General features: G+C 54.3%; 1 protein-coding gene across 1 annotated transcript; it reads right to left on the bottom strand.

Moving 5' to 3' along the window:
• Positions 1-591: 591 nt before the first annotated feature.
• LOC132579176 (solute carrier family 2, facilitated glucose transporter member 11-like) lies at positions 592-15,234 on the bottom strand. The gene is made up of 12 exons (XM_060249400.1): positions 15,133-15,234; positions 12,740-12,838; positions 11,583-11,743; positions 10,755-10,879; positions 9,147-9,276; positions 8,306-8,454; positions 7,734-7,921; positions 6,584-6,694; positions 6,391-6,492; positions 5,994-6,066; positions 4,287-4,414; positions 592-961 (listed from the first exon to the last, which is right to left on the bottom strand). The coding sequence occupies exons 1-12, from the start codon at positions 15,172-15,174 to the stop codon at positions 758-760; spliced, it is 1,512 nt and encodes a 503-aa protein (XP_060105383.1). The 5' UTR covers positions 15,175-15,234; the 3' UTR covers positions 592-757.
• Positions 15,235-23,048: the final 7,814 nt, after the last annotated feature.

Below are 23,048 nucleotides of genomic sequence, written 5' to 3' on the forward strand. Positions count from 1 at the left end.
CACCCCTTTTGTTCCAAAGACACTTTCTTCGGAAGAGGTCTAATCAGCGTTTCATTCTGCTGTGGGGGAAGCACGCCTTGTAAGAGGGACAGATTAATAATTTCCCTCTGCGAAGGAGTGGGCTTCACAGCTGCAACCCCTGTCCACAGCAAGTAGGGAGCACCACATTAAGTTGTCAATAGGACTTTAACAAGAAGTTCCCACCTAGATCCTTAACACCAGATCTCAAGTGGAGTCCAAGCGGGATCAGATTAGATAGACTTTATCACCAAAGAACCCACCAAAACCTTCACATTGGGTATCAACGAGCATGTCAGTCGCAGGGCTGTTCAGCCGCAATCCCCTAAATACTCGTGTTGCTCTTTCTTTCCTTGTCCGGGCCCACTGCTACCTTGACCCCCCCCCCCATCTCCTTGATGCAGTTGCTCAGAACCTTAGCACAGAATGTGGCTCCTTCCAGAAACCCTGACCTCTCAGTGACACCTGCTGAGTTGAACCACCTGCCCTTGGTCCTCCTGGCCCAGCAGCCTCCCCCTTGACTGTGGCTCTGGAAGGGCTGTTTCCTTTACGCGAGGAAGCAGTCAGACTGAAGAAGAGCTGCATGTCCTTTTATTTAACGGAGACCTTGTGCAGGCTACAACATGCTGAGGAAAGCCAAGCGTGCAGAACCAGAGCTCCCCATGAGGGAGGACTCGTCACCCCCTCCGCAGCAGGCTCTCTGAGGGCTCCATTTCCGGGCTGTGCCCACCATCCCCCTCTAGAACTCACAGCTGAGGTGCCGCCTCTCGCATAGTTCTCCCTTGCGCTCTTCCATCTTTCTGCCAAAGTTGAGCTTGTGAAATTCTCTCTTAATTTCCAGAAAGGTTTTATTTTTTGTCTCGGGAATAACAAAGAAGATGAAAATGGCAACCAAGCTGCATTCCACCAGAAACACAAGAAAGCAATACTGTTTGAGACCTTTCTGTAAAACAAAATTGAAATTTTTAGAATGGCTATTCATTCAGAATGAATCTTAGCTACGTGCAACTGAGTATTGTGCATTTTCTGGCACTGCTCCCCAAAGCGTCCCTCCCCCAATACTCTAGATGCGGAAATGCCAGCTGCATCAGTCTTGCCATGTGCCACCCTTTACATTACAATTTATTTTTACCTCACGTTTTCCCCAAATGTAGATTTCCTTTGAAATGTGGTGTTGGAGGAGATATTTAGGGACGCCATGGGCCCCTCCCCCCCCAATCAGTGGGGTCTTCTAGGTCAAAGCAAGCCTGACCTCTCTCTAGAAGCGAAAAGGACTCAACTGCGGCTATTGTACTTTGGTCGCATTGTGAGAAGACAAGACTCCCTGGAAAAGACAGTCACATGGGGGGAAGTGGAAGGCAGTGGGAGAAGAGGAAGACTCAACACGAGATGGACGGACTCTATCGGGAAGCCACGGGGTCTGCAGATTACAAGACCTGAGAATGGCTGTTAACAATCAGATGTTTCGAAGGACATTAATGCATGCGGTCTAAGTCCAAAGCGACTTGGCAGTTAGCCCCTGTCCATGCGTTTCTCAAATAGGCACCCTCAGCCAGGTCAACACACTCTCCAGTGAAATAAAGCAGGAGTCCTCTGGCATCTCATAGCATGGCAACACCTATCCGATCACATCCTCTCTGGCTCAGGAAAGCTTCTTACGGAAGATCTCTCTCTATATCTAGCCTTTCATGGGCCTCTTGCTTTCTTTTGGTGTGAGACCAACTAACGTTCTCCAGTGGTGGAGCATTCTTGATCCAATCTAGAGAACTGCAAAGAAAAATTGGCAGAGCCCCCCCCCCCCCTCGCTCTTGCCCTCTGGGCTTCGCACCTGAGCCAGACCAGGCAGCCCCCTCCGACTTCGTCTTGTTTTTTCTCAATACTTGCAATCTTTTGTACTCTATCTTTATAAAATATTCAATAAAGTTTCTTTAAATACCAACATGAATAATGTGAAACTTATTTATGTCTGTTAAATATATGCTAATAAATTCTATCACCCCCCCATAAGAGAGCAATTTATTATGCAGTATTTAAACATTGTTTCTTAAAGAGCCACGCTATTTCTAACACCGTTCACATAGAAGGTCCTTCTAGATTTCCAAAGTCAACCGTTCTGTCTGGTTCCACGGAGTCAAGGGGTCTAATTTTGCTGTTTCCTGGTGGATGCATCTCCACAGACAGCTTCATTGTAAGTATCTAAATGTTTCAATACTTAGGGAATACACGTGCAAGTGCTTTATTCATGGAGCCCATAAGCCACTTATATCGCATAAGCTTACCAGTGAAAAGAAAAACTTCTAAAACTCTGGAGAGCCTGGTGTGAGTTTTAGAAGTTTTTCCCCCCTTGCTGGTGAGATTATGCGATATAAGTGGCTTACGGGTTCCATGAATAAGTTTTTATGCAGATGCACTTTAATTAAGAGCTGACATGGCCGCAGCTTGACAAACATTTAGACACTTACAATGAAGCTGTCTGTGGAGATGCATCCAAAATCAGACCCCTTGACTCCATGCATCCAAATAGAACGGTCGACTTTGGAAATCTAGAAGGACCTTCCAGATGAAGAAACCATGGGACAGACATATCTGAGGGGCTGCCTCTCCCCATATTTGCCCCGAAGGACTTTATGTTCAGCTGATCACCACCTGCTGGCTGTCCCATCTTGCCGCCACTGGAGTCAGGGCCTTTTCTGCCTTGGCTCCGGCCTGTTGGAACATGCTTCTGTTGGAGATTAGGGCCCTACCTGATTTACTACCTTTTTGTAGGGCCTGTAAAATGGAGCTGTTCCACCAGGCCTTCGAGCGAGGCAGCTGATGTCCACAGCACTTCGAGTCTGGCCTCCCTGTTGCCGCAGCCCATCATCTGTCAGGCCTGCTGGAACATCATCCGTTCCAGCTGCATTTGCACTATGGCTGGATTAGTTGTCTTCCACCTGAAATGAAGTAATTTTATTGTTTTAATTATTCTATTCTATTGGTTTTTTACTTCTAATTTTATTGCTTACTGTTATTGTTTGTTGTGATCTGCCCCGAGCCCCCTTGTGGGATACGGCAGACTAGAATTTAACATAAATACTGCGTAATGGATCGATCTCTTACGTGGTGGGGGCGACAGAATGTATTAGTATATATTTAACAGAGATGAATAAATTTCACATGATTCATGTTGGTATCTAAACAAACTTTATTGAATATTTTATGAAATAGTGCAAAACTGAACACGTATTGAGAAAAATATATATACCCCCCCTCCCAATCTATACCATAGTTATCCTTCCCTTGATGCTCGCCTCTGTGCAGGGACTTGCTTCTTCCTAGCGGCAGGACCCCTTCAGACAAGCTGCTCTGAAGACATCCGGCGCTGACAAGTCGTTTGATTGCTGCTCTAATGTGCAAGTGCTGCTCCGCAAGACTGTCGCTCCTCTGAACCTTCTGGGCCAGCCTGGCTCTTTGCTAACCCCCACTTGCTGGCTCCCCCCTCAGATGAGCTCCCCTTCTGTTTCCTACCCGGAAACCATTTCTCATTTAGCATTGAAGACCTCCGAGGTACTTCAGCTAGTTTTCTTTGTGTGTCTTGTCAGCAGGGGTGCATGTAAGTGAGAGAGGGTGACATGCTGAGAGTTATTAAAGGCTTAGAAAACAGCATTCAGGTGCATTTCTGGATTCAGTAATGGCTTGCTCTTGTGAATATACCTGTCAGATTTCTTTGTGGGGAATGGGGGTGGCTTCTAAAGCAAGCAGACCAGAAAGGAATGGGCAAAGCATGCCTACCCCTCTGAGCAGCAAGAGGTGTCTGGATCGCAGGGGCTGAAGGAGGAGGCCCTCCAACCAACCACACAGAGGCACACTGAAAAGGGGACATGTGACAAATTCCTCCCACGAAAGACTAGCAACACTTCTTGCTCTGTGAGCCCCAACTCAGTTCTTCAGATATGTAAAAGGAAGATCCCCGCCCAGATGCTCTGCATGCCTCTGACCAAAGTCCAGGGGCACCTGGAAGACAAGCAAGAGCCCCGCCCAGATGTCTGTTTCCTTTTGCCAAGACAGGCCAGCCTGGCTGTCCCTCTGCAATGGCGAAGAATTCCTAATCTGGGTGGGATGTTTGCTGCAACTGGTGGTGACTGCTGAAGGCTGTTTGGGCAGCTCCCCTCTGCCTTGTCAGCTTGGAAGGGGTCCGGGCTGCTTGCTGGGCCTCTTGGGAGAAGTGGTGCCAACCACCTGGGGGGGGGACCACTCTCTGGCAGAAGAGGGCACTGAGGTCTACCTACCACTATAAAGGGGAACAGCATTCCAACGGTGAAGAAGCTCAGCCAGCTCATAGAGCCTGCGATCATGTAAGCAGCTGGGCGCGAAGACTGAGTGAACAGTTCTGCAGTCAAAATGTTTGTCACTCCACCTGGGGTTAAGTTCAGGAAGAGCTGGTTATGGCAACAGCAGCAGACATGGATTTCCCTTTAAAGAAGCCAAAACAGCCCAGCCGCAAGCCCAGTGGTCTCCTCAGATCTCAGAAGCTCAGCAGGGCCGACTCTGGCAACGACTTGGATGGGAGAACTCCTTGGAATACCAGCAGTTGGAAAGCAGGGGCAGGCTGTACTCAGCCACCTCTTCCCACCGCCACTGCTGCTGCCACCACCAGCCCCCTCCCTTCCCTTCCACCATGCCCCCCCCCAAGCTTGCTGTGAGGAGGCTGGGTCCCACCAGCTTGGAGGCATCTGGCATCTGGAGGACATTCATCACCTGGGTATCCCCTAGAACCCCAGTAGGGGCACCAGAGGTCGACATCACTTCCAGGTGCAAACTCTCTCTCTCTCACACACACACACACACAGAATACCAAAAATAAAGAAGCAAAAAGAGAACAGCTTGCAAGGGTAGTCACTAGTCAGTGTCTGCAGGATGGAAACCAGCTTCAGACCACTCAAAGACACAAAAGAGTCTTTGCAGCCTGTTTTGACTCTAGGCAAGATTGTGAAGAACAATCACCTTTTCTGATTCTGGGCAAGAATGCAAGAGCCCCACAGTAGTTCCATCTGGGAGGCCAGACTGGGCTTTACAGGGGCCAGGGCCTTATCGGTGGCAGCACCAATGCTGTGGAATGATCTCTCTGAGGCTCTGCGGGAGCTCTCCCAATTCTGCAGAGCTTGTAAAACAACTTTTTAAACAGGCCTCTAACAACTAGGGGACAAGGCTGCCGCTTTATGCTGCTGGGCAACTCCACCAGAAGGACCACCAACAGATAAAGTGTATACTCTGTATAGCACCAGTACTTTAAATTGTTTTAAATTATAATTGACTGTCTTATTGTTTTATATTTGAAATAGAGATGTTGGTTTTTATATGATTGTTAGCCGCCCTGAGTCTGTTTGGAATGGGCGGGATATCAATGGGAAGTAAATAAAAATAAATAAGTAAATCTTGAGCAATGCACATCTGGACTAGATCAGCAGGACGGCTGAGACCTGCTCTGCCCGCCCCCCCAATAGCCAGGTCTGACAGCTGGTGATAACGAAGGGCGTGCAGTAGGCAAAGGCCTAGTTCTTCTTTGGGCAGCTTCAACCTGCTTTTATCTCTTTAACAGATTGGTTCCCTTGTTCTTCTCTCTTTGCAACTTTATCTTGTATTTGTAGCCCACTCAAGGCTAAGAAGGTGAGGGGGGACGTGAATCTTTTAAACAAATAAGTAAGAGATTAAAAGACCTCGTGCTGCTGCAGGCTTCCTCTGGACAAGCATATCACGCTGCCCCTAAAGGTACTGCTTTGCTCATGCTCAGGCATCCTGTTAGCCAGTGCTTTCCCCCCCACACACAAGGCCTTAGCTGTGTCCATTGCTAGGAGCTTTTTAAAAGTAAATGGCTGAGTGCTTTGTAGAAGGGTAAGATGTAAGTAAATACAAGCCAGAGCCCTGAAGATACCCTACTGGGCAGCAGGGAAGAGGCGCCTGCAGCATTCACCCAAAGCCAAAGAAAAGAGAGATACCTGGTCCGAGCCCAAAGCTTAGGATGAAAGCAAATATCGAAGCCATGCTCAGATACGGTGCCCAAGCGTACATCTGCAAGAGGGGAAAACACACGGCCAACTCTTGCAGCTGCTGCTGCTCGACTCCTCTGGCAGGGGTTTTAGCACGGAGGTTTAGCACCCCAGTACTGAGCAAGGATCTGAGGACAAGAGTCTGTAGGAGTCCAGTGTTGTTTCCCCCACCCCCCACCCCAGGCAAGCCGCATTTGGCCACTTGTGCACCACAGACAAGACACGGAGACTGTCCCACTCTTCCCAGCATGATGGCCAGGGTTCTCTTACAGCCTCCCGGACAGCACAGCTGGGGTGGGAAGGCAGATGCCACAGCACTCCTCAGCCCAGAGTCCTCCTCACCTACCTTGTAGGTCAGCGAGCAGGTCAACACGACGCACCAAACCGTCATCAGGGAGTAGCCCCCCAGGATCAGCCTCCTCCTCCCCATGGACTCAATCAGCAGGCCCTGCAGAGAGGACACCCCCCCCTTGTGCTCAGCACCAAAGACTCTTCCTCCCCAATCAGGGAAATCCAGATGTTCAAGGCGTGTCACTTACACAAGTGAGGGCAGTGAGGCACTCGCAGGCCCCCGTCCCCAGAGTCACATAGGGGATCTTGGCGGAGGGGATGCCGGCTTCCGTGAAAACATAACTGGCATAGAAGTAAATCTGTGGGGGGGACCAAAGTCAATCAATCATCAATCAACCAATCAGCAAGTGGTCCAGCAGCAAGCATCCGGGGCCCTCTGGTCATCTTGAACCAGCCGCTGGTACTTGGGCAATAAAGACGTAACATAAATGGGGCTTTGCCAGACATCGCTGCTCACGACGAGGAGTAACCACAAAGAATCAGGCCTCCTGTCCTGACAGGGAGGGAGCTGGCGGGTGCCCATACACCCCCCCCCAAGATCAGTGTCCCCTCTAAGCTGAGTTAGTGTGAGCCAGCTCACAGGTTTTTAGCCTCCAGCTCACACCTTTTTGTCTCCGCTCAGGAAGGATGGCTCCAGAGCACACTGAATGATGCAGGAGCTTCCCCACTTTAATGGCAGCAGCTCACAAAGCAGAATTTTTGCTCACAGGACTCTGCAGCTTAGAAGGAACACTGCCCAAGGTGGGGTGTGGGTGAACAATAGCACCAGGTAGCTGGTTCTGTTTGCTGATCAAAGAACAAGGTGAGATTGGGCATGAAAAGGGGTGGCGAGAAACCCGACTGGTCTCCTGGAGGGAGCTCATTTTGGAACCGGGGAGATGTTGTTGTTTGGGGCAAACTCTGCAGTGTTTCAGAGGCAAGGATGTTGCCCCAATTCTGGAAGAGCTGCTCTACCTCCTTCAGGGTGGTCTTTCAGCATTTGAGAGCTGCCATTCAAGAGGAGGCGGGTCCTTCATCTCACCTTGGTGCTCCCCTTTAAGCCTTGTCTACACTGCCCTGAACTAGTTTTGGATTGTTTCATTCTCATGGATCCTTGCTAAAGTATCCTTCAGTTCTGCCAAGTTCGGGGGGGGGGGGTGGATCTTCTCTTTCTGAGCACCTTCTTAAAGCCAAAGTTCCCAAGATTATTTGGGGGGAGCTTGGACGACTCAGTCAGTTCCAAGCTGGTTGACATTTCAGGTCAGGAGGGGCGCTGATTCTCATGGGAGGTGGCTGGTGCCAAGCTGGGCACTGCGGCTAACGGCAATGTCCTTGGCAAAAAGTGGGGCTCATTCTCACCGCATTGATCCCACTCAGCTGCTGGCCCATTGGCATGAGAAAGATGGTGATGAGCTGCCACCTGAGGCTGCGGTCCGTGAAGAGTTCCCAGGGTTTCTTGGGCTTCTCGCCCCCAAGGGCAACACGCTCTTGCCGAATGTCCTCCAGTTCCATCTGGTATTGCAGAGGGCCATGGAAGCGCTTCAGGGCTGGGTGGGGACAAGGCGAGACACGGGCAGCACAGAGCCCTTTGCCCCTCTGAGGGCACGCAAAGCTGCCGCTGCTTCCCAGGCAGGGTTACCCTTTCCCTCCCGGGAGCCCTGCGCAGTCGCCAGGGAGGCCACTCTTGTTCAGACTGCTTTGGCTCTCGCAGGTGGGACACTGTGGCAGGGGTGGCCAAGCCCAGGGCGGACGGCTGCCTGGCGCAGAAGGCTCTTCCTACAGGCCACCAGAGGCTGCTGGGTGACAGGCAGGAAATGGCTCAAGCGCCAGGGGGGACAGGCAGGTGGTGCTCAGAAGTGGGCGAGAACCAGGGCTGTTGTGGGCTCCGGGGGCTCCTCCTGCTCTCGCTCAGGGCATCACGTGTGACTTACCTTGGATGCTTTTCCTCTCATCCCCTCTGTCAATGAAGAGATACCGGGGGCTTTCTGGAAACCAGGGAAGGGCCAAGAGCTGGAAAAGGGCTGGGAAGCAGCAGCTTGACAGCAGGAAAGGCCAGTACTTTTCTCCACCAAGTAACTCCCTGTGAGAAGGCAGTTATTACTAAAGCTAGAAGTGTGAAGCAGACAGAAGAATAATTCTTCACCATCCTAAAGAACTGGGTGTCATCTGCAAATTTGGCCACTGCACTGCTCACCCCTTGTTCCACATCACGGATGAGCAAACCAAAGAGGGGCAGCCCGAACACCGATCCCTCGTGCGACCCCACTGCTGACTTCCCTCCACCGCCCACGGATCCCTGCGCCTGGCTGCCTGTCAGTTCTTAATCCACAAGAGCTCTCTTATCCCACAGCTGTGAAGTTCAGTCAGAAGACTTCGGTGGGGTTCCAGGCCAGCTCCCACCTGAAGGTTTGCAACCTCAGAAAAAACACACTACAGCTTACGGAACTCACTGCCACAGGATAGGGTGGTGTCCACACAGCTTTAAAGGGTGAAAGGGCCCTCAGCTCAGCAGCCATTAGCCAGGCTAGCCAACTGGGACCTCCATCTCCCACGGCAGGAACACCGATGGTTAGCTTGGCTTCCCCTTCTGCTTGTGCCTCCCCATCCCAACCCATTCAGAGCCCAGTCCCATGAGCAGAACCAGCCCTTTCTGGGCCTCAGGTGCCCTCTGCCCCTGGCACAGCAGACCTGAAGCCCAGAGGCTGCTGGCAGGACTGAACAGATCTGAGCTGCCTCCTCAGCTGCGGCCAAGGGGCTCTGAGTGGCACTCACCTTAAGCCAATGACCTGTCCCGTCAGAATCCCCCCCGTCAGGAAGATGGAGCTGCCCATGGTCATCATACCTCGGAGGTGCTTGGGGGCGGCTTCTCCTATGTAGAGGGGCTGCAAGCAGAGGCCGATGCCTGGGAAGGGAAAAGCAGGTCATGCCCGGGCCCTTCAGCCAACCTGTGCATCCCCCCCCCCCTCGGCAAATCTCCCAGCACTGCTGCCCCTCCTTCCTAGGTCCTGGCGCAGTGCCCCTCCCAGCAGGTGGGCAGTGACCAGAGATCCCCTCCAGCTGCCGCTCCCAAAAGCAGTGTGAGGAGGGTGGCAGTGGAGGGCAACCCTAAAACCTTCTTGGTCTTTGTGGGGCCAGAAGAGTCCTGCTCTTTGTGCTGCAGCAGACTTGGGCAGGGCGGCCTCTCCGGAACGAATTACCCCGGCCATTCTTAACACTCGGAGACACTGATTTGCCTGTTTTCTCCCAGAACCGAATCTCAACTATAATGACTTTATGAACTTAACTTGTTATTTCGTTTTGCATCTGTTAAAACATTTCATTATATTATCTGATTGCATGCTGATTTGCTGTTCAACCTCTGCCTTGTGTGTACACACACACACACACACACGCAGGCAGGCAAGTCTGATTCCTTTCTGCTTGAGCAAGTGTGCCTGCAGACGAGAGCTCCCAGCCCGAATCAAACTTTGTTGGGCTGAAGCAGGCTGACCCAGTTAGAGTCCTTGAAAGGGCAGCTGCTGTAAGAGCCCTCTCAAGCCCACCCACCTCACAGGGTGTCTGTTGTGGGGGAGGAAGAGAAGGTGATCGTAAGAGAGCCAGTTTTGTGTAGTGGTTAAGTGTGTGGACTCTTATCTGGGAGAATCGGGTTTGATTCCCCACTCCTTCACTTGCAGCTGCTGGAATGGCCTTGGGTCAGCCATAGCTCTCTTCTCTGGGAGAACTGGGTTTGATTCCTCACTCCTCCACTTGCACCTGCTAGCATGGCCTTGGGTCAGCCAGAGCTCTGGCAGAGGTTGTCCTTGAAAGGGCAGCTGCTGTAAGAGCCCTCTCAGCCCCACCCACCTCACAGGGTGTCTGTTGTGGGGGAGGAAGGGAAAGGAGATTGTGAGCCGCTCTGAGACTCTTCGGAGTGGAGGGCGGGATATAAACCCAATATCATCATCTTCTTCTTCTGCAGTGGAATCAGCTGCCAAGGGCCGTGGGGAGCCTCCCCCACACCAGCAGTCTTGAAGCAGCAGCTGGACAAAGCTGATTTTTAGCCTCCAGCTCACACATTTTTGTCTTAGCTTAGTAAAAATGGCCCCAGAGCACACTAATTTATGCAGGAGCTCACAACTTTAATGCCAGTGGCTCACAAAGTAGAGTTTTTGCTCACAAGACTCTGCAGCTTAGAGGGGACACTGCCTGCCAGGGACACTCTAGAGGCTGACCCTGCACTGAGCGGGGGGAGGGGAGGGGGTTGGATTAGATGGCCTCTATGGCCCCTTCCAGCTCCCTGAGATGCTACAATTCCTCAGAGAAAGCACAGCAGCATGATACAGCTGATCAGCATCGTTGACAAAACCCTCCTGCTTGACATTCATTCTGAGATGCTTTCACCCGTGTTCAGGCCGATCAAAAATCTCCCAACAATGAGTAATTCAAAGAGCCCCGTAGGGGAGCTAAGGCCCATCAGGAGAGCGGCAAGGAGAGCGACGAAGTTGTTTGTCCACAGGCCACCTTTCCTGGAAGGAGAGGAGAGCAAGAGAATCCCTTTTGTTAGAGCCAGCAGGGAAATGCTGGTGTGGCATGGCACGGTCGATACCCATTAGTTGCTTTTAGAAATATAATAACCCACAGCTGGAATGGACCCCAAGGATCATCTAGTCCCCCCCCCCGCACACTCCCCCTCCCCCAGTGACCCCTGCTCTGCCCAGAGGAAGGCAACCCTTCTGGCCAGAAGAGAAATTCCTTCTCGACCTCAGCAGTGGCGGAGGGGGGGGGGCGGCTTTCTTCTCCAGCTTTGGCTTGCCTGTGCTCAGGGCAAGAGAAACCTTCAGCTGGAGAAACTTTCTGGCTAGAATTCTAGAGCTTTTCTTCCCACTAAACCATCCCACGGAAGTTATTCTAGAGGGAGCCCTGCATTTCTCCCAGCAGTATCGACCTGGGGCCTGGGTTCAAATGCCCACACAGCCGTGAAGATCACCGGGTGCTCTTAGGCCAGGCACACAGCTCACTCGAGCCTACCCCACAAAGCTGTGCAAGTGGGCGTGGAGGGGGGGGTTTCTGTTCTGCCAAGCCCCAGGAGGAGGGTGTGTGAGGGCAGCTGAAAAACAAGCAACAGGGCCCTGTTCTTCCCAAGAGTCAGAATGTTTCCCTTGTCATAACTAGTCTCTCTCTCTCTCTTTTTTGAGCTCCATTCTCCTCCTCCTCCAGGGCCGAACTCACCTCCCTAGGCGCATGGCCAAGCTGCCTCCCAAGTGTGCCCCAAACAGGCCCCCAAGGGAGAAGATGGACGCCACCGTGGACCAGAGCAGGGTCAGCAGGCCAGGGCTGAGGGCTGCTTGGTAGCGCCTCTGCCAGCTCTCGTTCAAGAACTTGTGGATGTGCTGAAAGGGCAAAGAGGAGGCCTGCAGTCTCTGAGAGCCCGAAGGAGCCCCCTGGGTGAGGCTTTCACATGCATTCCCCTGCCCGGCTGCCCTGGGTTACGTTTCCAAGCCAATGGACACCTGTGCTCCCCCTCCCTTGGCCAGGCAGGTCCACACTGACCTCCAGCTGACCCAACCCCAGCCCTGCCACTTGCCCTCCCTGGCACCACGGCCCGGAGTCAGCTGGGGGCACTGTGCTTGCCAAGCGGGCCCTCAGGTTAGCTCCAGCTGCTTGCTGGTCCCAGGAAGGAGGCCCATGACCCCCCCCCCCTCCTCAGCTGCCGGAACACAAGGCTGGCTGCCTGCCCCTCTTCCCCCTCATGACCCGAATGGGCCTGGCTTCTGCTTCCACCCGCTTTGATCTTTCCACGGTTATTTGGTTCTTAACAAGCATGAAATGTTACAGTAAACTTACATTGCATAGTTTAATCAGAAAAGTCATCAGCTGATAGCGCTGCTGGTCCCACATTAACAACAGGGAGGCCAGGCCACCACTCCCCGTCTCTCGGCACTTTGTGCAGCCTCTGGGTTTCCTCAGGCATTGGTAGCCCTTTGGTCTTAGCCAGCAGGAAGGGCAGCCTGCTTCACTCCCCCCCCCTCCCCGAGCAGCCAGGCTCAAGCAGAGACTCCTGGGTTCTTGGACCATGCGAGTGGCAGACAAAGAATGAAGCACAGATCTGGGCCATCCACTGTGGGCGGAACAAACCAGGGAAGCAAAGCGGCCTGGATTTTACCAGCTAGCCAGTCCCTCTGAAATGGAGCTGGGAAGAACATGGAGCCCTGCTCCTAAGCAAGGCCTGAAGTCTTCTGGGAAAGAGCTGCATGCAAATCAGGGGCATCAGATCATTTCGAATGCTCCAAAGCACCGGAGAACACGAAACTGCCCCACGGCCTGTTGCTCCCACTGCCCCTGAGGGCACCCAAGAGACACCGCAGGCCTCAGAGATGCTTGCTTACCTCCGTGGGGGCATTGATCACAGAGACATTGTACCCATACTGGAAGGTCCCTCCAATCCCAGCGGCACACATAGCCAGAAAGAGCGTCCAAGTAGGGAGCTACAGGAAGAAAGGCAACACTCAGTGGGCAGGACAGCCGGGTCTGTCCCCCTCCCCGCCAGGGTCATTCTCTCATGGAGGCAAAACAAAACACCCACCCACCCCACGGGTGCTCTTGAGGCCAGGCCTCTGGCGTTGGCAAAGCAGGTTCTGAAGGCAGCCGGAGTACGCCTGGCGGATGTGAGAGCTGCCCCCCCTAGTCTGCCTTCCCACAGGCACAGGAGAGGAGAGAGACTGTCTGGCCCCAACCGGCCCCGGGGACTGCAGCCTGGTGTTATGGCCGCCAGAGCAGAGCACAGCTCACCCACAAGCCACCTTCCTGAGGAGCCAGCTGGGCTGCCCTCCAAGGCTGCCAGGACGGATCTGGGGGTGACTCAGCCAGGCAATGCCTTCTCTCCCTTACACATGCCCAGGGCAGGGGGGGGCAGAGGTTCAGGATCACCTGGCCCAGAGGAGTCAGGTCTTGCTAAGAGACCTCTGGAAAGCACCCACACACACACACACTAGTGGCCCAGAAAGACTTGAGGGGGCATGAACAGGCGAGGCAGATCCCCCTTGAGCTATGGGGCAGGAAGGCCCGTTTGAGCCCTCTGGCCCGAGTGGAGATCAGAACCGCAGAGTGGCAGCCAGGCCCTGGAAGGGTGGCCATCCCATTCCCCTCGGGGGGGGGGGGGGTTAAAAGACAGCCTCAGCAGGGGAGAAGGGAAGGGCTGCAGTTCCCCTGAAACCTCCCCCCTCATTGCCACTGCCTGGCTGGCTGGAGGATCCCATGTTGGCCCCTGCAGCAGGAGCTCATGAGTCCCGAGGAAGGCAGTGCCACGACGATGCCCGCCTCCATATCCCAGCCTTGCAGCATTCTTGGTGGGGAAGGCGGCTGGGCCTCTTTGCCTGAGGAATAACCCCTCTGCATGTGACTGGGCAGCCTGTGGGCACAGAAGGGTCTTCACATGAGGGGCGTCCCGTGGAGCGCCTGAACCCCACTTCATCCCTCCACCCTCTGGCAGACAAACCTGTGCTCTGAGCAGAGGCCGAAGACCTTGGCCCCTCTCCAATCTAGCAGGGCTGGTATGCCTCTCAGATGCCTAAGCCCAGGCTCTGCCCGCATGACTCTCTGCCTTGTGATGGGGGGGGGGGGCGGATGAGCTCCCAGGGACTCTGCCTTCCTGCCCTGCGGGTGATCCAGCTGCCTGCTGACCACCTCTCCACCCTGAAATGGCAGCAGGCAGGACTAGAAGCAGGCGTTCCTGGAGGGGGGCACTTGCTTCTCAGGCCACAAGCCATTCCCAGGTGGCCAGTTATGGATTTAACAAGGGAAGCACCGGAAAAGGGGGCGACCAGATGACCCTCGAAGCAGCCTTTGGACCCTGCTGCTATGGCCCTGCATTTCAGTGCCTGGAGAGTAAAAAATCACCCGCTTCCATAATGGGCAGGAAAGCTAAAGTGTGGTGTTCAAAGTCCAGCTGGCACACGGGTTCCCTTGCGCGCAGGCATCTTCTGCATCCCAAATGAGAACACTTGCCGGGATGCTGACAACCTGGTCGCTGGAAGCTGCTTTTAAACCCGGAGGAGAAATCCCCCTTGGAAGCAGTGCTGCACTCCCCACCTCCGGTTCTGTTGCCCCTCTCGGCACCGCCCCCCCCCCCCAGCTCACAGCAGGCAACTCCTGGGATAGCAGCTGGTTCAAGAGCAGCGGCAGCAGCGGCAGGAGGAGTCCTGGTCGCCCTGGAGGTCCAAGGAGGCTCCAGTTTCGGGGAAGGCGGTGCTGCCTCCTTGCTCAGTCTGGCCAGGCACAAAAGAAGCCTCCCGCTGCACGTCTGGGAGGGGAGGGGGGAACGGCGTCGGGGATGTCTTCTTTCTTTAAAGGACAGCGGGTGGGGGGACCGAGGAGCCCCTTCCTGCTGCCTGGCGCCGCCGAGGGCAGGGCTGTGCCGCGGAGCCTGCTCTGCGTGGGCTCCCCGCTCTGCCGCCGGTGCGCTTCGCTTACCTTGCCGGGCGGGGCGGCGCCTTTGGGCGGCGGCAGGAGCGGTTGGGCCTCCATGCTCAGCGCCAGGCCGGGCCCAGGGCGCCCCCCAGCGAGAGAGGCCCCGCGGCTGCTTCTCCTCCGGCTGCTGGGCTGCCTTGCTCCGCCTGGAGAGCGGGAGGAGCGCGGCAAGGGCGCGCCTGCCCCAGCAGCAGCCGCTGGAACGAATGGAGCGGGGCGCGCCCGCCCAGAGAAGCAGCTCTTGCGCGGCGATGCCTTCCTGCCCCTCCTGCAGCCGGCGCGAACTGGAGCCGACGAGCCTAGAGCCCCTTACCCTGTGCCCCGCCGCCGCCGCCGCCTGCTGACCGCATTCCATGACGGGCGATTTGCAAAGGTCCGAGCGGAGCTGCTCAGCAGAGCCGCCGCGGGGGGGGGGGGGAGAGACAGAGGGCCCCGCCCTGCCCGCTCCGAGTTCCTCCGGCGCCTCTGCCCCCCCCCCCCGCCCCGGCCGGCCGCCAGACAAGAGCGCGCTCCTCCAGCCGCCCCCGGGAGCGCTTGGGAAAGCTGGGAGGCCGAGCGACTGAGTGAGGAGGGCTGCCTGGGGCCCCTCCTCGCCCCCCCTCGGACAGAAGCCCAAAGGACCAGGCGCAGGCCTCTCCGCAGCCCTAGAGATGTGCCATTGCTGGACCCGAGGAATTTTTTTTGGGGGGGGGGGCGGAAAGGCGCTGCTGACTTGCCCAGCAAACCTAAACTTCTGCCTTTTGCCTAGCAAACTTTTGTTTGTGAGTTTCCTGCATTGTGCAGGGTGTTGGACTAGATGACCTTAGAGATCCCTTCCAACTCTGTGATTCTGATTCTTTTACTGAATGAACAGCATAAAGTATGCATTATTTAACTGTGGATCAAAAACTGGCTGATTAATAGGAAGCAGAGAGTGAGTATAAATGGGCAGTCTTCGCAGTGGAGGACGGAAAGCAGTGGGGTGCCGCAGGGCTCAGTACTGGGTCCCATGCCCTTTAACTTGTTCATAAATGATTTAAAGTTGGGAGTGAGCAGTGAAGTGGCCAAGTTTGCGGATGACACTAAATTGTTCAGGGTGGTGAGAACCAGAGAGGATTGTGAGGAACTCCAAAGGGATCTGTTGAGGCTGGGTGAGTGGGCGTCAACGTGGCAGATGCGGTTCAATGTGGCCAAGTGCAAAGTAATGCACATTGGGGCCAAGAATCCCAGCTACAAATACAAGTTGATGGGGTGTGAACTGGCAGAGACTGACCAAGAGAGAGATCTTGGGGTCGTGGTAGATAATTCACTGAAAATGTCAAGACAGTGTGCGTTTGCAATAAAGAAGGCCAATGCCATGCTGGGATTTATTAGGAAGGGAATTGATAACAAATCAGCCAGTATCATAATGCCCCTGTATAAATCGATGGTGCGGTCTCATTTGGAGTACTGTGTGCAGTTCTGGTCGCCGCACCGCAAAAAGGATATTATAGCATTGGAAAAAGTCCAGAGAAGTGCAACTAGAATGATTAAAGGGTTGGAATACTTTCCCTATGAAGAAAGGTTGAAACGCTTGGGGCTCTTTAGGTTGGGGAAACTTCGCCTGCAGGGTGACATGATAGAGGTTTACAAGATAATGCATTGGATGGAGAAAGTAGAGAAATAAGTACTTTTCTCCCTTTCTCACAATACAAGAACTCATGGGCATTTGATGAAATTGCTGAGCAGTCAGATTAAAACAGATAAAAGGAAGTAGTTCTTCACCCAAAGGGTGATTAACATGTGGAATTCACTGCCACAGGAGGTGGTGGTGACTACAAGCATAGGCAGCTTCAAGAGGGGATTGGATAAAAATATGGAGCAGAGGTCCATCAGTGGCTATTATATATATATATAATTTTTTTTTGGCCACTATGTGACACAGAGTGTTGGACTGGATGGGCCATTGTCCTGATCCAACAGAGCTTCTCTTATGTTCTTATGTGACACAGAGTGCTGGACTGGATGGGCCATTGGCCTGATCCAACATGGCTTCTCTTATGTTCATATGTGACACAGTGTTGGACTGGATGGGCCATTGGCCTGATCCAACCTGGCTTCTCTTATGTTCTTATGTGCCATAGAGTGTTGGACTGGACGGGCCATTGGCCTGATCCAACAGGGCTTCTTTTATGTTCTTATGTGACACAGAGTGTTGCACTGGAGGGGCCACTGGCCTGATCCAACACGGCTTCTCTTCTGTTCTTATGTGACACAGAGTGTTGGACTGAATGGGCCATTGGCCTGATCCAACATGGCTTCTCTTCTGTTCTTATGTGACACAGAGTGTTGGACTGGATGGGCCATTGGCCTGATCCAACATGGCTTCTCTTATGTTCTTATAACTTAGCATGATGTAACGTGGTACAATATGGGGCATATTCATGGGATTTACTGTTGGGCATGTTTCTGGAGTTTGGCATTTTTAAACTGTAACTTTTTATATATTTTTATTTGGTTTTTTTTGTAATAGTTTTATTTCTCTCGTCATCATAAGGCTCCTTGAGTTCTACAAGAGAGAACGGCATCTAACAGATGCTTACAAACATCTTCATTTTCTATTAGAAAACCACCAGTAGATGCGGCCCCCGGTGCCCCCCCCCGACAGAGGACCCCCTCAAAAAACATGTAGATCCGGTCTTCCTTGCAAGCTCAAGCCATTGCTATTCCAACACAAAGGAAACACGGTGGAGGACCCAAGAAGCCCAAGTAGATGAACAGAGAACTCCATGATGAGTTATGGAAGAGAAAGGAAATGTTCAAGAAATGGAGGGAAGCAGAAGCCTCTAAAGTATTTGATGTTGCTAGGGGTCAGTCTGTGGGCACCTAAAGGGCCACTCGGGGATCCAGGGGAGTCAGCACGGATTTGTCCTGCCAGACCAACCTCATTTCCTTCTTTGATCAAATGTTGGGCTTCCTGGATCAGGAGAGCATAGCTGACATTGTTTACCTGGATTTCAGTAAAGCTTTTGCCAGGGTTCCCCCTGATATTCCACCGGGTAACTTGGAGGACTGTGGACTGGACTCCAGCACAGTTAGGTGGACAGGGAACTGGTTGGAGAACTGCACTCAAAGAGTGGTTGTCAAGGCCATTTCACCTGAATGGAGGGGGGTGTCCAGTGGGATGCCACAGGGCTTGGATCTGGGCCAGGTACTTGTTAATATTTTCATCAGTGATCTGGATGAAGGTGTGGAGGGGCCACGTTAATTTTGCAGATGAAACCGGGAGCAGCAGTGAACATTGTGGAAGACAGAGAGAGAACTCAATGATATCTGAACATGCTGCCAAAGTAAGCAGACATGAATGAGATGCAATTCATGAAGGATAAGTGCAGCGCTCTACTTCTGGGTAACAAACATGAGAGGCCCCTGTACTGAACAGGCGACACACGTCTGTGTGGTAGTGTGCATAAACAAGATCTAGGACTATGAGTGGACTGTAAACTAAATGAGCAGCCAGTGTGATGCAGTGACAAAAATAAAAGGCTAACGTGACCTTGGGGTGCATCAACAGAGGCATAACATCTGAATCACAAGAGGTCCTAGTTTCACTATACGCTGCACTGATCAGGCCACACCTAGAGTCTTGTGTGCAGTTCTGGAGGCCTCGCTTCAAGAAGGAGGTGGATGGGATGGGGTGGGTGCAGAGGAGAGCAAGGAGGAGGATCAGGGGCCTGGAGACCAAGAAGCCCTCCGAGGAGGAGAGGCTGAGGAGGGACTTGGACATGTCACTGGAAAAGAGGAGGCTGACGGGGAGATGTGATTACTCTCTTGGTGTATAATTGCAGCTAGGGCTTTCATTGTAGAAAAGGCCCAGCAGGAACTCATTTGCATATTAGGCCACACACCTCTGATGCCAAGCCAGCCGGAACTACGTTCCTGTGTGTTCCTGCTCAAAAAAAGCCCTGATGGCAGCAATTAAGTTGCTGTAAGGAAAAAGACACATTGAGACATAAGAACATAAGAGAAGCCATGTTGGATCAGGCCAACGGCCCATCAAGTCCAACACTCTGTGTCACAGAAGAACAGAAGAGAAGCCATGTTGGATCAGGCTAGTGGCCCATCCAGTCCAACAATCTGTGTCACATAAGAACATAAGAGAAGCCATGTTGGATCAGGCCAATGGCCCATCCAGTCCAACTCTCTGTGTCACATAAGAACATCAGAGAAGCCATGTTGGATCAGGCCAACGGCCCATCAAGTCCAACACTCTGTGTCACACAGTGGCAAAAAAATTTATATACACACATACACTGTGGCTAATAGCCACTGATGGACCTGTGCTCCATATTTTTATCTAAATCCCTCTTGAAGGTGGCTATACTTGTGGCCGCCGCCACCTCCTGTGGCAGTGAATTCCACATGTCAATCACCCTTTGGGTGAAGAAGTACTGCCTTTTATCCGTTTTAACCTGTCTGCTCAGCAATTTCATCGAATGCCCACGAGTTCTTGTATTGTGAGAAAGGGAGAAAAGTACTTCTTTCTCTACTTTCTCCATCCCATGCATTGTCTTGTAAACCTCTATCATGTCACCCCTCAGTCAACGTTTCTCCAAGCTAAAGAGTCCCAAGCGTTTCAACCTTTCTTCATAGGGAAAGTGTTCCAGCCCTTTAATCATTCTAGTTGCCCTTCTCTGGACTTTCTCCAATGCTATAATATCCTTTTTGAGGTGCGGCGACCAGAACTGCACACAGTACTCCAAATGAGACCGCACCATCGATTTATGCAGGGGCATTATGATACTGGCTGATTTGTTTTCAATTCCCTTCCTAATAATTCCCAGCATGGCGTTGGCCTTTTTTATTGCAAACGCACACTGTCTTGACATTTTCAGTGAGTTATCTACCACGACCCCAAGATCTCTCTCTTGGTCCGTCTCTGCCAGTTCACACCCCCTCAACTTGTATTTGTATCCATCCCACGCACACCGGGCTTGTAGAAGCGGACTGCCTTCCCTCAGGCAGCAGGGGCCCAAAGTGGCCGGCCCTGCTCTCTCTCCGGCAGCTACCCGATGAGGCAGGCAGGCGGGCCGGCGGACGGGCCTGAGTGGCGACTCTCCCGGGTGGGCTGGGGTCTGTCTGGCAGGTGGAGTCCGAGCTGGAAGAGAAGGGGGGGGCAGCCAAACAGGACTCCCCCCCCCGCCCCGCCCGTGTGCTTTGTGCCCCAGGCTGCTTCTCCCCCCCCCCTCGGGCCAGAGCCTGCGGAGTGCAGCAAGAGGGCGAGGGGACTGCAAGGGAGGGGGCGACCGCGGCCCACTGGGGAGAAGCCGTGGGCCCCGTCGGGTGGAGCCGCTGGAGGGAGCTGCGCTGCCTGCCCTGGAGGGGGGGGACGGCCGGTGCCAGGGCCCCTGCTGCTGCTGCCGCGCTGTGGTGGGGCAGGGAGAGCGGGCGGGCAGGACGGGGTCCCCGAGGAGAGGGGCTGCACTCTTGCCGGGGCAGGCGGAGGAGGCGCCCGTCGGGGGGCGGGAGGCGGGCTGCGTTGGGGGTCCCGGCCAGGCCCTCCCGCCCGCCTTCTCTCTCTCTCTCCCCGCCTCCCCTCCCCTCCCCTCCCCTGGGCGGCCGGAGCGCGAAGATGGCGGCGGCGGCGGCGGGCGGGGAGCGGGCCGGGGGCGCGCAGCGGCGGCAGGAGGCGGCGGCGGGGGCGTGGTGAGGGCCCGCTCCCCATGGAGGCGGCGGCGGCGTCGTGGTCGCGGCGGGGGTGGCGGCGGGGCAGCGCGGGGGACGCGGCGGCGGAGGAGGAGGAGCGGCAGCGCGCAGCGCCTCTCCTGGCCCGGGTGAGTCCGGCGGCCGGCGGGGGGAGGGGGGCGCCGTCGGCCAAGCTCCAGGCGGCCTCCGGACGGCAGCGGCGCCTCCTCCTCGGGCTGGGGGGGGCAAGGGGGCTGGCGGCCTCACCCGGGTCCCTGCCGCCCAGCCCAGCCCGCGCGTCGTCGAAGGGGCGGCCGCCAGGCTCGGCGGGCGGGGGCGCTGCTGATGCTGCCCGGGGCCGGGAGGGGGGCTCCTTCGCTGGCGGGCGGGAGCTGCGGGCCTTTGGGCGCCCTCGGGGGCGAAGGGGCGGCGGCAGCAGGGGGCGCCGGGGGACGGAGGGAGGGAGGGCGGGAGAAGCGCTTGCAGGCGCCGCGCCTTGGCAGAGCCACGCTCGGCGGGCGCCTTCCTCGACGGCCCCGCTCGCGCAGCAGGCAGCGGGCAGAGAGACGTGGCAGAGGCTGGGCAGCAGCGTGGCGGGGCGGCCAGAAAGCGCGAGGCAGCTTCAGCGGCGGGGGGGAACTTCCGCGGGGGAGAAGGCGGCGGCTTCCCAGGGTCCCCGGCGGAGTGCAGAACCGTCGCTTTGAATGTCAGCAGAGGGGATTTTGTTAAGCGGAGGGCAGCAGTCAAAAGAAAGTTAAAAAGGAGCCTCCCCTCCGCCCCCCAATGCCTGGAAACATTTAAGCTCCCCGAGCTGCAGCCCAAGTGGAAGAAGGCGGGCCTCGCTCCAATCAAGGCAGCGGCCACCAAGACTAAAAGGAAGCCTTCTCCAGCTGAGGAAGCCATGCAAGACAAAATGGTTTCTCTCTGGGTCAGGTTCATCACCACAAAGCCCTCGGGGCCCACAGAACGGCATCAAGGCCTCTCTTCTGCTGCTGCTGGGCGGGAGAGGAGCGCAGCGGTTCAGTGGGCTCTTGGGGGTGTCCCTGTGAGGACACAAGCCACGGCATCCTGGACCAGCTGGAGTTTCTGGGCCAGGCTCAAGAGTAGCCCTGTGTAAAGTGCATTACAGTAGTCCATACAAGTTTCAATACAAATTTTGTATATAACGCGCTTTTAGAAAACAAGTTGTCTCCCTTGCAAGTACAAAAGGTCGTTTTCCAGCAAAACCCGCCCTCCCCCCACCTCAAAACCCGCCCTCCCCCCACCTCCAGCCTCAGCAGCTGCGCATGGCCATGATCCGTCTTCTCTTCACTTGTCCTTCCTCTGAGGGTCTCAAGGAGCCGCATGGGACTCCCCCCTCCTAAGAACATAAGAGAAGCCATGTGCGACCAGCCCAGTGGCCCATCCAGTCCAACACTCTGTGTCACATAAGAACATAAGAGAAGCCATGTTGGATCAGGCCAATGGCCCATCCAGTCCAACACTCTGTGTCACATAAGAACATAAGAGAAGCCATGTTGGATCAGGCCAATGGCCCATCCAGTCCAACACTCTGTGTCACATAAGAACAGAAGAGAACCCCTGTTGGATCAGGCCAGTGGCCCCTCCAGTCCAACACTCTGTGTCACATAAGAACATAAGAGAAGCCATGTTGGATCAGGCCAGTGGCCCCTCCAGTCCAACACTCTGTGTCACATAAGAACATAAGAGAAGCCATGTTGGATCAGGCCAATGGCCCATCCAGTCCAACACTCTGTGTCACATAAGAACATAAGAGAAGCCATGTTGGATCAGGCCAGTGGCCCCTCCAGTCCAACACTCTGTGTCACATAAGAACATAAGAGAAGCCATGTTGGATCAGGCCAATGGCCCATCCAGTCCAACACTTTGTGTCACATAAGAACATAAGAGAAGCCATGTTGGATCAGGCCAATGGCCCATCCAGTCCAACACTCTGTGTCACATAAGAACATAAGAGAAGCCATGTTGGATCAGGCCAATGGCCCATCCAGTCCAACACTCTGTGTCACATAAGAACATAAGAGAAGCCATGTTGGATCAGGCCAATGGCCCATCCAGTCCAACACTCTGTGTCACATAAGAACATAAGAGAAGCCATGTTGGATCAGGCCAATGGCCCATCCAGTCCAACACTTTGTGTCACATAAGAACAGAAGAGAAGCCCTGTTGGATCAGGCCAGTGGCCCCTCCAGTCCAACACTCTGTGTCACATAAGAACATAAGAGAAGCCATGTTGGATCAGGCCAGTGGCCCCTCCAGTCCAACACTCTGTGTCACATAAGAACATAAGAGAAGCCATGTTGGATCAGGCCAATGGCCCATCCAGTCCAACACTTTGTGTCACATAAGAACATAAGAGAAGCCATGTTGGATCAGGCCAGTGGCCCATCCAGTCCAACACTCTGTGTCACATAAGAACATAAGAGAAGCCATGTTGGATCAGGCCAGTGGCCCCTCCAGTCCAACACTCTGTGTCACATAAGAACATAAGAGAAGCCATGTTGGATCAGGCCAATGGCCCATCCAGTCCAACACTTTGTGTCACATAAGAACATAAGAGAAGCC

Source organism: Heteronotia binoei, chromosome 11 (assembly GCF_032191835.1).
Source record: "Heteronotia binoei isolate CCM8104 ecotype False Entrance Well chromosome 11, APGP_CSIRO_Hbin_v1, whole genome shotgun sequence".
Lineage (NCBI taxonomy): Eukaryota > Metazoa > Chordata > Lepidosauria > Squamata > Gekkonidae > Heteronotia > Heteronotia binoei.

Coding starts and splice junctions, on each gene's coding strand:
- LOC132579176 (XM_060249400.1), bottom strand. CDS start 15,174: ATGGAATGCGGTCAGCAGGCGGCGGCGGCGGCGGGGCACAGG. Junction 10,880..11,582: donor TTGGCCATGCGCCTAGGGAG/GTGAGTTCGGCC, acceptor CTCTCCTTCCAG/GAAAGGTGGCCTGTGGACAA. Junction 7,922..8,305: donor TGAGAGGAAAAGCATCCAAG/GTAAGTCACACG, acceptor GTCCCCACCCAG/CCCTGAAGCGCTTCCATGGC.